At 33.4% G+C, this 12,402-nt stretch overlaps 3 protein-coding genes across 3 annotated transcripts in view; 1 reads left to right on the top strand and 2 right to left on the bottom strand.

Moving 5' to 3' along the window:
• On the top strand, positions 218-1,998 carry LOC104762378 (cyclic dof factor 1-like). The gene is made up of 2 exons (XM_010485653.2): positions 218-381; positions 992-1,998. Exons 1-2 carry the CDS (start codon positions 292-294, stop codon positions 1,802-1,804), a joined length of 903 nt encoding a protein of 300 aa, XP_010483955.1. The 5' UTR covers positions 218-291; the 3' UTR covers positions 1,805-1,998.
• LOC104762377 (aldo-keto reductase family 4 member C9-like) lies at positions 4,900-6,416 on the bottom strand. Its single transcript, XM_010485652.2, has 5 exons — positions 6,277-6,416; positions 5,963-6,138; positions 5,633-5,879; positions 5,335-5,514; positions 4,900-5,238 (listed from the first exon to the last, which is right to left on the bottom strand). The coding sequence occupies exons 1-5, from the start codon at positions 6,394-6,396 to the stop codon at positions 5,011-5,013; spliced, it is 951 nt and encodes a 316-aa protein (XP_010483954.1). The 5' UTR covers positions 6,397-6,416; the 3' UTR covers positions 4,900-5,010.
• Positions 9,694-12,402, bottom strand: part of LOC104762376 (structural maintenance of chromosomes protein 2-1) — an 8,521-nt gene continuing 5,812 nt past the window's right edge. The window contains exons 12-20 of the mRNA XM_010485651.2: positions 12,175-12,393; positions 11,883-12,023; positions 11,634-11,801; positions 11,084-11,268; positions 10,889-10,982; positions 10,706-10,794; positions 10,359-10,584; positions 10,121-10,195; positions 9,694-10,013 (exon numbers count right to left, since the gene is read on the bottom strand). Of these exons, the coding sequence (XP_010483953.1) occupies positions 9,897-10,013; positions 10,121-10,195; positions 10,359-10,584; positions 10,706-10,794; positions 10,889-10,982; positions 11,084-11,268; positions 11,634-11,801; positions 11,883-12,023; positions 12,175-12,393 (1,314 nt within the window). The 3' untranslated portion in view covers positions 9,694-9,896. The remainder of the gene's footprint in view (positions 10,014-10,120; positions 10,196-10,358; positions 10,585-10,705; positions 10,795-10,888; positions 10,983-11,083; positions 11,269-11,633; positions 11,802-11,882; positions 12,024-12,174; positions 12,394-12,402) is intronic.

The following is a 12,402-nucleotide window of genomic DNA, read 5'->3' as shown; positions in this document are numbered from 1 at the left end:
TTTTAACAAAAGTTTAAAGAAAATAACTAAAAGATTATATGCTATATGGGTTTTGTGGAAGAAAAGTAAAATATCAGAGGCCACATAAACTTGTGGTTGAGAATGAAACGAAAATGCTGACATGGAATCCACTTCACTTTTTAAAACGTATCAAATCCCAAATCTTACGATTTCCAAACCAAAAAAATTCCAATCTAAAACCCATACCTCAAAAAAAAAAAAAAGAGCTTCGAAGAGAAACCTACGAGAAAAAAAAAAAGAAGAAGAACAAATTCAAGGAAAGAAGAAATAATGCTGGAAAGTAAAGACCCCGCGATTAAGCTCTTCGGTATGAAAATCCCTTTTCCGACGGTTTTAGAGGTAGCTGATGAAGAAGCAAAGGTACTATATAGCTGATTATTCTTTTGTTACATACAACTTTCGAGTAATTTAGTTTTGGTGTATAATTGGACCTATATGTCTCAGTTAGTATCTGATAACTTAAGTTAAACTGAAAAGTGTTTTTTTTTTTAACTTTTTATGTTTTGTCCATAAAAGGCAAAGCTCAAAGGTTGTTGTGTATTCCATTTTAATCAGAGTTTTTGATGAATTGTTAAAAGTTTATAGATTTCTTACACTTAGAAAAAACCTCTGCGTTGTTCTCTCTGTTCTGAGAGTTTTGGTAAACCAGAGGCTGCAGTTTAGTTTGATGACTTTTCATGAAACGAAAAAGCAAATTCGTTTTCTCCTTAAAAGTAATCTTATTTTAGTTTGAAAATATTGCTTTTTCCGTTTATTCAAATCAATAAAGGTGAGAGAATTTTAGGTTTTTTTTTGGTAAAGCGTGTTCTTTTAAAAGACTTTTTCCTCTACCAAAATTTCTCTAGAACCTTCTTCTTGAGAATCATACTCATAATAACAATATACTACAATTTTAAATTCATTACTCTCTGAAATCCTTATAATTATAATATGCGTAACAAGATTATTCCTTCTTTATTTCTTGCATCAGAACCAAAACGAGGCATTAACCGATCAATCGGAGAAAGACAAAACCCTAAAAAAACCGACCAAGATTCTTCCATGTCCGAGATGCAATAGCATGGAGACAAAGTTCTGTTATTACAACAACTACAACGTAAACCAACCCCGCCATTTCTGTAAAGCTTGTCAGAGATATTGGACCTCTGGTGGGACCATGAGAAGTGTTCCAATCGGAGCCGGACGACGTAAGAGCAAGAATAACTCAACGTCATCACCTTCACATTACCACCACGTGACCATCTCCGAAACAAACGGTCCAGTCCTTAGTTTCAGCCTCGGAGACGATCAAAAGGTCTCGAATCATATGTTCAGGAGTCCAAAGCTAGTGTCTAGGATACAGAACAGTGACGAGTGCTCTAATAACAGCACTTCGAACGGTTTGGATAATTGCTTTCCGGGACTTTCATGGCCGTACGCGTGGAATCCCGGTTTTTACCCGGTTTACCCTTATTGGAACATTCCAACATTGCCATCTCCGGTTAATTCTAGTCCTAACTCTACACTTGGTAAGCATTTGAGAGACGAAGACGAGACGATGAAGCCAAAGCAGAAGAATGGATCTGTATTGGTTCCTAAGACTTTGAGAATCGATGATCCTAATGAAGCTGCAAAGAGTTCTATATGGACAACACTTGGAATCAAGAACGACGTTCTGTTCAAAGGGTTTGATTCGAAGAAAGAGGTTAAGAATATTAGCAAAGAAGAAACAGAGACTTCTCTTGTTCTTTGTGCAAACCCAGCTGCGTTATCAAGATCACTCAGTTTCCATGAACAGATGTGATTGTATATGTATACATACGATATATACATATACGTATATGTCATGTATGAGTAGATGTGGTTAGATCTGTCTTTTTCCTTCTTTCCTCGTGGCTTACACGAGGCTTTATAGCTTTTGTACCATACACTTTTTTAGCCTTTTAAGTTTGATTTTTGTTATAAGATTACATAACGATGAAGAAAAAAGTTCGTTTTGACCTTTATTTGCATTCAAATTATTAGTATGGTCTGTTAGAGCTAAACAGTAAACATATAAAAGAACTGTTGGTAAAGATATGAGATAGAACATATGAGTGGACAAGTAAAGTAAGATAAGATAATAAATGCAGAAAAGTACCCTTTTTCTAGAATTTGACCTCTTGTATCGTGTGCGCTGGCGCGGGTGGGCACGATAAAACAGCACAAAACATACTGTTGAATATGGGAAATGGAAACAAAGCAATAAATTAGAATGAGATAGGGTATATCAATTCACGCCAGGGTTTTCTAAATTGTCATTAACGTGTAATTTTTTTGGTAAAGTACGTAAATATTTTTGAATAAGAAATCTCCGAGATTGATTAAGAAATTTAGCTTTTCGATAATTTGTTGACCAACCATATCAAATTTATGTACTTTATCAAAAATACTCTTCTATGATCGACACATGATATATATTCCATCTGTCTCATAAATATTGATATTTTTAGATATTTTTTTGTTCCACAAAAATTGATGTTTTGTAAACTTCAAAAATTAATCATTGAAAATATTTAAAATTTTAAATTGTTATTAGTTTAAAATTAAATAATAATTCTTTAATCAAAGAAATAAATATATTTAAATTTAGTAATCATTGTTTTATTAAAATGTGTAAAAGTTTATAAACATAAATGTTTTAGGAGGGAATATAAAAAAAGAAACATGATACACGATTTTATAGATTAGAACAAGGAAAAAGAAAGAGGACCATCTCTTCCTACGTCGAGACGGTCAGAATTTAATCATTTGGTTCCTTGGTTTTATATCCTTTTTGAATTACTTCTTACGCTGAAAAAGATGTATTACATTTGTGTTCCCAAAATTTTTTTAATCTTCTGAGCGTTGGTCTGTGGGTCTGATAGCAACTTAGATATTTTTGGACAGCTCAACTAATATTAGCCACAAATGTGATTTATCCTAAACCATTTTTTAATTCCTTTTATACTCCATTCTTAATGTGGGACAGACTATTTTCTTTATTAACGCTGAAAGTAAAAGCACAACACGTTGCTGTTTTGCCTTTATACTATTGTGAATTTGTGATACAGACAGTAGTATCTTTCCGACCCAAAAATATTAAAATTTCATAAGTCTGGAGCTTCTCAGTAGATGACCATCATGCATTCTTTCTCTTTTAAAAAAATAATAATTCAATACTTATTTTGTTTTGTTTTCCAAGAGTCTATATATAGTATACACAGATGACAGAACAAGAGTGTTTTATATTCCAACATACTAGCTTCGTGATCTAAAAGTTGATGGATGGAAGATAAAACATTCCTGAACTCATACTTCAAATGACTTCCAAATAGTTATATCTATATCTATAACTTACAATATATATTCATTTTGAAAAAATAGTATTATTTATTAGAGTCTATATAACTTATAGACTCATTTTCAGATTTGTATTTTAGTAGTTTACTAGTATCTTATTATCTAGTACTAGTCCTGCTGCAGTAATAGTGCTTAATGGTAATGCGAAAGTGGCTTTAGCTTCTATGCGCTTTTATTCGTCCGCTCGTAAAAGAAGGATGGTGCCACTCTTTTACTCTCTTTTTCACTTTTTTGAAGAAAAAAAATTCTCAATATCTTTTTCATGTCTTCTTTCGTGCCTTTATCTTTCCGAACGAAAAGATAAACACATATTGCGGTTATATAAATAACTGCTAAATCTATCATCAGTCATTAGTCTATATATAAATTAAATTCATATGTATTGTCATAGTTGTGAATTATTATTTTATGCAGGATGGCTAGCTAATATATATAATACAATACTTAGTGATCACTAACCAACTAATCATTTACATAAGATAATATAGTTTTTTTGCTTAACGAGTTATATTTTAACATGGAATATGCTATAAAGAAAAAAACTAAGGTGTATCAATTGCTTTTAAGAAGGAATTACTTAATTTATGGCAGAAGACAAAAAGTTGTCTCTTTTTCTCGATTTTTACACGGAGGACTAGTGCCTCGTCCGGTCGTCGAAGTGGATGGGTTACATACATGTGTCATACTCTTAGAGGAAGCCAATCGTGTGGAAGTCGACTCACCCAAAGTTTTCCTTTTTATTCACTTTCTATGTGAGACTTTTCCTTTTGCAACGTTGTCTACTTTTCTTTCATTTTTATTTCACTTTTTTTTTGTTTTGTATAAATAAAAACTGTATGTGACAAACTTCTTTTTCTCTGTATGATGAGGCCTCTGTTGAATCCACTCGAGTTTCGAGTTTTTGCATCAAGATAATAAAATTATACAGAAAAAGTTTTTTTTGACACAAATCCAAATGGCAAAGTGGTCTAACTTGCCTTGGCTACAAAAAGCTGTTTAATTAAAATCGGCTGTAGAAGGCTCTAGATTAAAATTATAGTTTGAAATCCGATGACCGATGAGTTGAAATTGATCGACGGTAAATACTGTTCATAGCTGCATTCTTATTTTACTCCAAACTGACTTTACTGAGGCCCATAGGTTAAGGCCCACTTTCAAGTGAATTCTCCCTCAAGAACCGGATAATCGATCGGGTCGGGTCGTCGCAATTCAAGAAGATAATAATTTATAATTACCGGATGATCAGATTAATTTATAATTACCGGTTTAACATAACAATACCAACTACCCAATACCAATTAATTTAGTTGGAAATTATAATAAGACCAAAAATATTATAATTAGACCAAGTTGAGCCGGTACCGGTTTAGCTAATCAAAAAATTGTTTTGTTAGGTTGGAAAACGGTCTTGCCGGCGACAATGATTTTGATCCTCTAGCTCTAGCAGAGGACTCTCAGAACTTGATTTAGTTCGTTGAAAAGGATTGAATCAAAATCAACAAAGAGGACGTTCTTTCATGTTGTAATGACTTGATATATATACCACAAATATGAAAAGATCATATGCAAAGAGAATGTGAAGATGAAATTACATTTTGAAGTGAATGATGTGTGTGAAACCCTAGTCAACTAAATCTCACCATCCCAAAGTTGTTGGATAGATTTGTACGGGCTTGTGGTTTGGTTAACAAGGAACTCTCCTCTCATGAGCTTCCATTCCTCCAAATGGTCTATGAGTAACAAGTCTTGATCATCCAGTTTAATTTCTAAGGCTCTCTTGTTCTCTCTCATTCTTGCTCCATTAAAACTCTTCACTATCACGCTTGCCCCTTTTGACATTCCCCATCTTAGAGCCACCTTCATTTACAGATATGTAAATAAATTATTAGTTAGAAGTCAACCAAACCAAGTCTCCTAAACTACAAAGAGGAATGGACTCAGTTCTGGAGTTACCTGAGCAGGAGTGGCATTATGCTTGAGAGCAATGGATTTGATGATAGGGTGTTCAATCACAGCTGTTGATCCCCAAATATTCCCTGGCCCACCAATTGGGGAATATCCACTTACATGGATATTGTTCTCTTCACACACTTTTCTTAGCTTTCTTTGTCTCCACAAAGGATGCATCTCCACCTATACAATTTAAACCAAGAGAGCACCATCTCAGCCGTCCATCAAACCAAGAGAGCACCATCTCAGCATTTCTTGAATTTTCCAACAAGAAATCTTGGTAATAATGTTGGTATCAAACCTGGTTAACCGAAGGAGGGACAGAAGCGAAATCGAGGAGATCAAAGATCTTTTTAGAAGAGAAGTTGCTAACACCAATAGATTTGCATAAACCCATCTCCAAGCATCTCTCCATGCTTTGCCAAGTTTCTTCAATACCCAAATCTTTCTCAAACTCATCTTCCTTTGGTATTGGCTCACTCACTCCTGGCTTTAGCTTTATTGGCCAATGCACCAAGTAATTGTCTAGATACTCTAGACCCATTGTCCTATAGGTCATAAAAAAAATGTGATCATGAGATCGAACTCTCGATCTTCATCCGTAGGTGAGTGTTTGGGGAGAGAATCTTACTTGAGAGTTTGTATGAGGGCAGAGATAGGGTCATGGTGATCACTAGACCATAACTTGGAAGTGACAAAGATATCGTCTCTTTGGACAGTTCCATAGGAGATAGCTTGTCCCAATGCAGTGCCTAGAGCTTCTTCTGATCCATATATCTTTGCTGTGTCAAAATGTCTATACCCTATCTGCTTTCATTCCAATGGAAAAATCTTATAAGCTTATGGGAATGGTGAAAAAATGATAAACCTATATATTATATAATCATTTGATAAAGTTTTTTTTTTGTGTTATATATAATCAAAAATAAATAGATGAAAATGAACCTTGATAGCCTGATGGACGGCTGAGATGGTGCTCTCTTGGTTTTTCTGAGGACAATAAGTTCCCATTCCAAGTAATGGAATCGTCTTCCCACACCTGAGACGTGCCATGTCACTCCTCATCTTCTCTCTTTCTTGTCTCTTTTATTCTCTCTCTCCAATCTTAGTGTGAGTTTCTTTCTACTCTCTGTTGCGTCTATGATATGTATATATAGGCCATTAAAAGGTCAATGAGCTTGACTTTTTTCGTTTCTTTATACAACAATTTCGTTGTGACATCAAATATCATGGAGTATGTAAGAAATATATGACCTATTTATGGAATATTATGATACTTAATGTTTTTAGAATTTTTTTTGAAATATAATAAGGTTAGGAATGTGGAGGTATCGAAGCACGAGAGTTTCCCATGTCTTCTGGGATTTTCTTAGCCTACCCAAATCCTCATCTCTCAAACCTCAAGATGAATATATCTTCTCTCAATAAATTTCCTCATTAGTGTTTTGAGTGTTTCCAAAATATGGTTGCTCTTGCATTTTTTATATTTTGCAACTTGATCATATTCCACTGGAATTGTTCACGCTAGTTACTTGTTTTGTCAACTGTTAAAAGAATCTCTACTCATTTAACTTTTAATTGAAGTAATGGTCTAAGCATTATCTTCCATAACAAATGACCACTAATAAGTATTTTATCGTTTCACAAAATACCATGCATGTTTTCTTTTGTTCTGTTTAATCCGATCTCAACACTAATCTCCAACATGTGAGAAATCAAAGTATTTTTTACATTTATAAAAAAAAAAAAAAAATGTTTATTTGTTTAGTTTTATCTCCACAAAATGGTTTTATTGTTATTGATGATAAATTAACAATCAAAGATAGACAATAACACTACAAATATTAAGAATCATCAGGAATAGACTATTGATTTTATAGTATGAATGAATAAAATATTATTGAATCACATCCACATTCGAAGAGGCGTTTGTTAGGATTAAAATATTTTGAAGTATCAGTTTTAATAATTGTATTATACTAATTAATAAGATGTTTGAAAGGGCGGTTTGACATATGATTACTTGTCAAGGATTTGATTTGAATAAAATTTTCAAAGAGAGTGGAAGTCAAATAGAATGTGATTGCATGCAAACGACCGTTGGCTTACTAACCAAATTACATACTATGAATTAAGCGTTGACAATTGAATTAATTTTCTAATCTCTTGAAAGGATAAAACTTCATAATTAAAATAATAAAATTAAATGTAATGTTGGGTCATGTAGTATTTTACAACATAAGACAGTCATGTTCCTGCCTTTCTAGTGCACCGCCAAAAGATTTCACAAATCTTTTTTCCATGTGATTTATTATTTTCTTAGTCATTTGGGAATTTGCAGTCCTATTTAGTATTGTAAACTAGAATTAAATGTCAACTACCGCTTACTCCTACTTTAATTTTAATAATTTTTTCATTTATATTTTGACCTCTCATATTTTATAAATTCGATAACGAAAATGATTCTCTGTTTTCTAATTTCTTTAAATGTATCTTTCTCCTACCATTGTGATTATATATTCTCTGTCTATCAACCTTTTCGTGACTCATGCAAGAAGTTGAATAATATTCTTTAAAAATAAAACGAAGCAAATTAGATCAAATGTATCTTTCTGTTGGTCTTTATTAAAGTTGTGGCGGTTGAAACAAATAAATCATCATGACAAAATGCATTGTGATAGTTTGAATTCCGAATCTTTTACATAAACAGAACTATTGTTTTTATTTCATAGTTATCTCTAATACTAAACTCCTATATGATGAAAACGAATTGTACATTAAGTTATTGTTCTATATTTAAAGAAATTATGCTTGGTATTACTGCATATTGTTGACTTTCTTTAGCCTAATCTTGCATTTAGTAGCGCATGCAAGCACTCAATTAGTAGACCATTGACGAAATCCGTAAACAAAAGATCTTAGAACTGAAGCTTCTTAAATTTGCGTCTTGGTTTGAGCGTTTGGAATCCACAATCTATAGGAACCTCGGTAAACCATCATTTTGAACGTTATGGTGGTTTTTTTTAGTAATGGTTTTGAATTAAAGAAAGAAAAAAGTCTTCAAATAAAAGGAAAACATTAACATTTTTCAGAACCCGGAAATCTCGATAGATACAAATCCTACAAACAAAAAGAACGGAACCAAACTTAACCAGCTTTACTGCCCATTGGGCCATCACTCTATCCGAAATAATTGATTTGCACTAACATTAAACTTAAAGCTAATTGATTGAATCTCATTATTAAAAAAAATGAACGAGGAATAATCATAAACTGCTATTGATTTTTTTTTTTGGTTAACTACTAAAAATTATTGAGAATTTGTTATAAATATCATTTTTAGATATACTTTTTAAAAATATATTTTTAAAAAACATTTTCAGTTTTACTCTCTTTTACACAATTACAATATGTTAAATTTATTTTTAGAATTTTTTTTGCTTTTGAACTTAGGGCTTAGAATTTAGGGGGTGATATTGGATTCTAATTTACGAAGATTTTTAAAGAGTTCTAACAAAATCATTAAAAGTGAATAAGTGAAAGATTGTTAAAGATTATGGACAGGATATTTTTAATTCATTAAAACTCTATTCCAATCTCAAACTAATAACTTCACTTAGTCATTTTATCTATAAAAAATTGATATTTTTAAAAATAGATAACATGAAAACGTATTTTTTAAAAATGACATATAGGAAAAATGATATTTTTGAAAATCCCCCAAGATTATTTTGTAATTCTAAAAGACGGTGGGAAAAAAGCTCACTTCATCACGCGTCTTAAAGCAGTTAATTACTAAAAGCTCATACCAGTCCAACCCAGTGACCCACTAAAATTAAATGATCTATATAAGGCTGAGTTACCGCTGAAACTAAAGAAACAAAAACAAAGAAAAAAAGTTCACTAACGTTTTAACTAACCATCGTTTCTGTTCTCGAGCTCTGAGTCTCTGCGCAAACCATTGCCTTTGTGGAGAGCCGGTCCAAAGTAATTTAATGCATAAAGCAAAACAAAAATTGATGCCCAAAATATTTTTTTACGCGAAGCAAAACACTATTGTTTGGTAATTTCGTTGGAACGTTTCTAGGGTGTGCTTTTGAAGCAAATACGTTTGAGTATTGCTTAGGTAAGGCTATCATGACCTTTCTTGCCTTGTTTTACGGCGGAGTAATACCACTTGTGCGGAATTATTATACCAAATCGTAGCTCAAGAGAGTAAAGTGAAATGTCGAAGTCTCAAGGTTGGTTCAGTTAATCAAGCTCACTCTTTGAGTGCACTTTAAATCACCTTGTGCAACTCTTTCAGGAACATGATGATCTTGATTACTAGTGCAGTACATTGCCTAAAGCAGTCATATTCTATACAAAAGATCTTGATTTTCAATGCAAAGAGAGTGCTACAAGGAACTGCCAAATTGCTCCCAAGTAAGTTTTTTAGCTTAAAAATATAGACATACAAAGTAAAACATTAAGCTGTAAAATTCTAAATGGGATTGCAAATCTGCATAGTGATGAATAGTGTTTGGAATACATTCTTGATCTTAATTAATGACGTATAAGACGTATCACTTGGTCTGCTTTGTTACTGTCCTTTGGACTGTTGAAACTCCATCAACGAACTTTGTTCGGAAAAGAACGTTGGCGTTGTTGAACATTCCTTCTTTCAGCGAGACCACGATAAACTGTTGAGAATAGAGTTTCAAAAGCAGAGAAGGTTGTGAGGCCAAAATTGGATTTAAGTAAACACACATAAGAGTATATTAGTAAGGCTTGAAATAGAGATTTAGACCTGCGAGTGAGGGAAATGAGCTTTTATCATTCTTCCTATGTTCTGTGTGTGACTAAGATCAAGAGCTGCATCAACCTGAATAAATCAAAATCATGAGTATTTCTCTTTTCACTCACCAATTGTTATTGAATACCAGTGTTCCACATCAGAAACATAAACAGACCCTTTAGATCTTCTATTGTAATTTGAAATATCAATTGGGAACTGAGAAATCTGAAATTGAGAAGCAGAGCTGTACCTCATCTAATATATAAAGAGGAGCTGGTTTGAAGAGAAGCAATGCCAATATTAGTGATAGCGCAAGAAGTGATCTTTGCCCTCCACTGAGTTCTGATAAAGACTGTTTCCAAACTTTTCCAAAGGCAACACGCACCTCAAGACCATCAAGGAAATTACCGCTTTCAGGAGGTTCTAGTTTTGCCATGGTGCCAGGTAGTAGAGTTGAAAAGATGGATCCAAAATCCCTAAAAAAGAAGGATTTAACATAAGTTGATATATCATATTTTCATTTCAGACATGGAGGAACGAGATCATGAGCCTAAGAGCAAAGAAAAACTCATTGTTGGAGAAAAGATAGATACTCACTGGTTAACTTTAACCCACGTAACTTTCAGGGTTTCTTTTTTCTTCTCATCAAGCTCCTCAATCACTTTTGTGATTTTTGATTTGTCATTCTAGGAAAAAAAACCAAAAAACTGCATTAGTGATGATGGCACACGAAGCTATTGAAATACATTGTAAAGGCGCTCTCTGCCTTCTGCAACTGACCTCGATAGTATTTTTCTTCGATATCAGAGCATTGTATTCATCTTCTGCTTTCTCAAACATAGCCATAACCTTCTTGTTCACTCTTTTTTCCAAGCTTCATGAGGGAAATAAAAAACCAGGAAAAGAAGAAGAATGCCTGTTATTTTGATATTGCACTTCAAGAATGTGAAGACAATATAGGTTGCATTAACATACCCTGATTGATCTGCCTGAAGTTTTTCAAGTTTTTCTCTGGCTACATACGGATCACAAGATTCAAAATCATAATCTGTCCCTCCTTTTCCAAAAAGTTGCTTTTCAGATGCTATCCATGTATGCTTTTCAACAAGTTTGTCTACCTTCGCGGAACAATCCTTGTGATCTGTTTCCATCCTTACGACCTATAAATAAATTGGAAGAAACAGTTGTCACGAAAAGTATATTCCTTGACATGCAAAAATTTCAGAAAGTACTAACTTCTCTAATTTTATATCACAACCAAGTTACAAGAAAGTCTTGACTCTATATCCAGTTCAAGTTCACTTGCCATCCCCAACAGCTGTATGTTACCCATTGAGACGTTTGAACTTTAAAAATTTTAAAGAAACCCAAGGCAGAAACTCTTAACAGGCAAGAATAGTGAATACGACAAGTAACATTTTTATACAGAGTGCAAGAGAAACATAATCAGACTGGTAGTAAGAAAGAAACAAGCAAGGCTGCTTTGCAAAACCTAAAAACAGCAAGAAGACAAAACAGAAAGTACCTCATTTTCCAATTTCTTTCTCTCAAGCTTCATCTCACTAAGCTTCTGCAGAAACTTTTCCTGGTCATTGACCAGACCACTTATCTGTGTATCACATTCCTTCATCTTTGCATGTATCAACTTGAGCTCAGCAAGAGACTCATCATGAATCTTCTGTAAGGCATCAACCTGCAGAAGAATCATATTTTAATATGATAAATTTCTTCATTTTCAACAAATTTCACCAAGAGTAGAAAAAATTACAGTCACCTTGGCTCGCTGCTCGTCTACTTCCGAAGTCAGAGTGCTAATTTGGGTTTTCAATGAAGCTAACTGGCTCTCCAAGGACGAATGTTCTTGCACCATTGCTTCTTCCTCCATCACAAGCTTCTCTTTTTCATTTTCATGACTCTATGAGCATGACGAACCAGAGACAATGTTAAAGCGAATTGAAAAGAAGGCAATATTTCATGATAAAACTGGATAACTCAGGACAAGGAATTATAAAGTGGATTCATGAAGTTTAATGACATGTAAGTAATTGACTAAAAATATTTAATACCTTTAAATCTTTGGAAGCTGCCTGCATCTGAGATTTGATGGTCTTAATAGTTTTTTCCAAGTCCTTGAGTCTTCCCTCTCTGTTTTTGTCATGGTCTTTAATGGAATTCTCTAGTTTGGAAACAGTATCCACACAATTTTTGTAAGCAAGTTCCTTCTCTTTGATTTGGGATCTCGCTTCTTCAAGCTCTTCTTCAAGTTTTTTTACTGCTTCACCAAGCTGTGTATA

Source organism: Camelina sativa, chromosome 18, assembly GCF_000633955.1.
Source record: "Camelina sativa cultivar DH55 chromosome 18, Cs, whole genome shotgun sequence".
NCBI classification, from domain to species: Eukaryota; Viridiplantae; Streptophyta; class Magnoliopsida; order Brassicales; family Brassicaceae; genus Camelina; species Camelina sativa.
This window is presented reverse-complemented; position numbering and strand designations above follow the sequence as displayed.

What these genes read in the sequence shown, in the direction of transcription:
- LOC104762378 (XM_010485653.2), top strand. Translation starts at nt 292, where the DNA reads ATGCTGGAAAGTAAAGACCCCGCGATTAAGCTCTTCGGTATGAAAATC. An exon ending in TAGCTGATGAAGAAGCAAAG is followed by an intron (nt 382 to 991) that starts GTACTATATAGC and finishes TTCTTGCATCAG; the next exon opens with AACCAAAACGAGGCATTAAC.
- LOC104762377 (XM_010485652.2), bottom strand. Translation starts at nt 6,396, where the DNA reads ATGAGGAGTGACATGGCACGTCTCAGGTGTGGGAAGACGATTCCATTA. An exon ending in CCGTCCATCAGGCTATCAAG is followed by an intron (nt 6,139 to 6,276) that starts GTTCATTTTCAT and finishes GAATGAAAGCAG; the next exon opens with ATAGGGTATAGACATTTTGA. An exon ending in GCCCTCATACAAACTCTCAA is followed by an intron (nt 5,880 to 5,962) that starts GTAAGATTCTCT and finishes TATGACCTATAG; the next exon opens with GACAATGGGTCTAGAGTATC.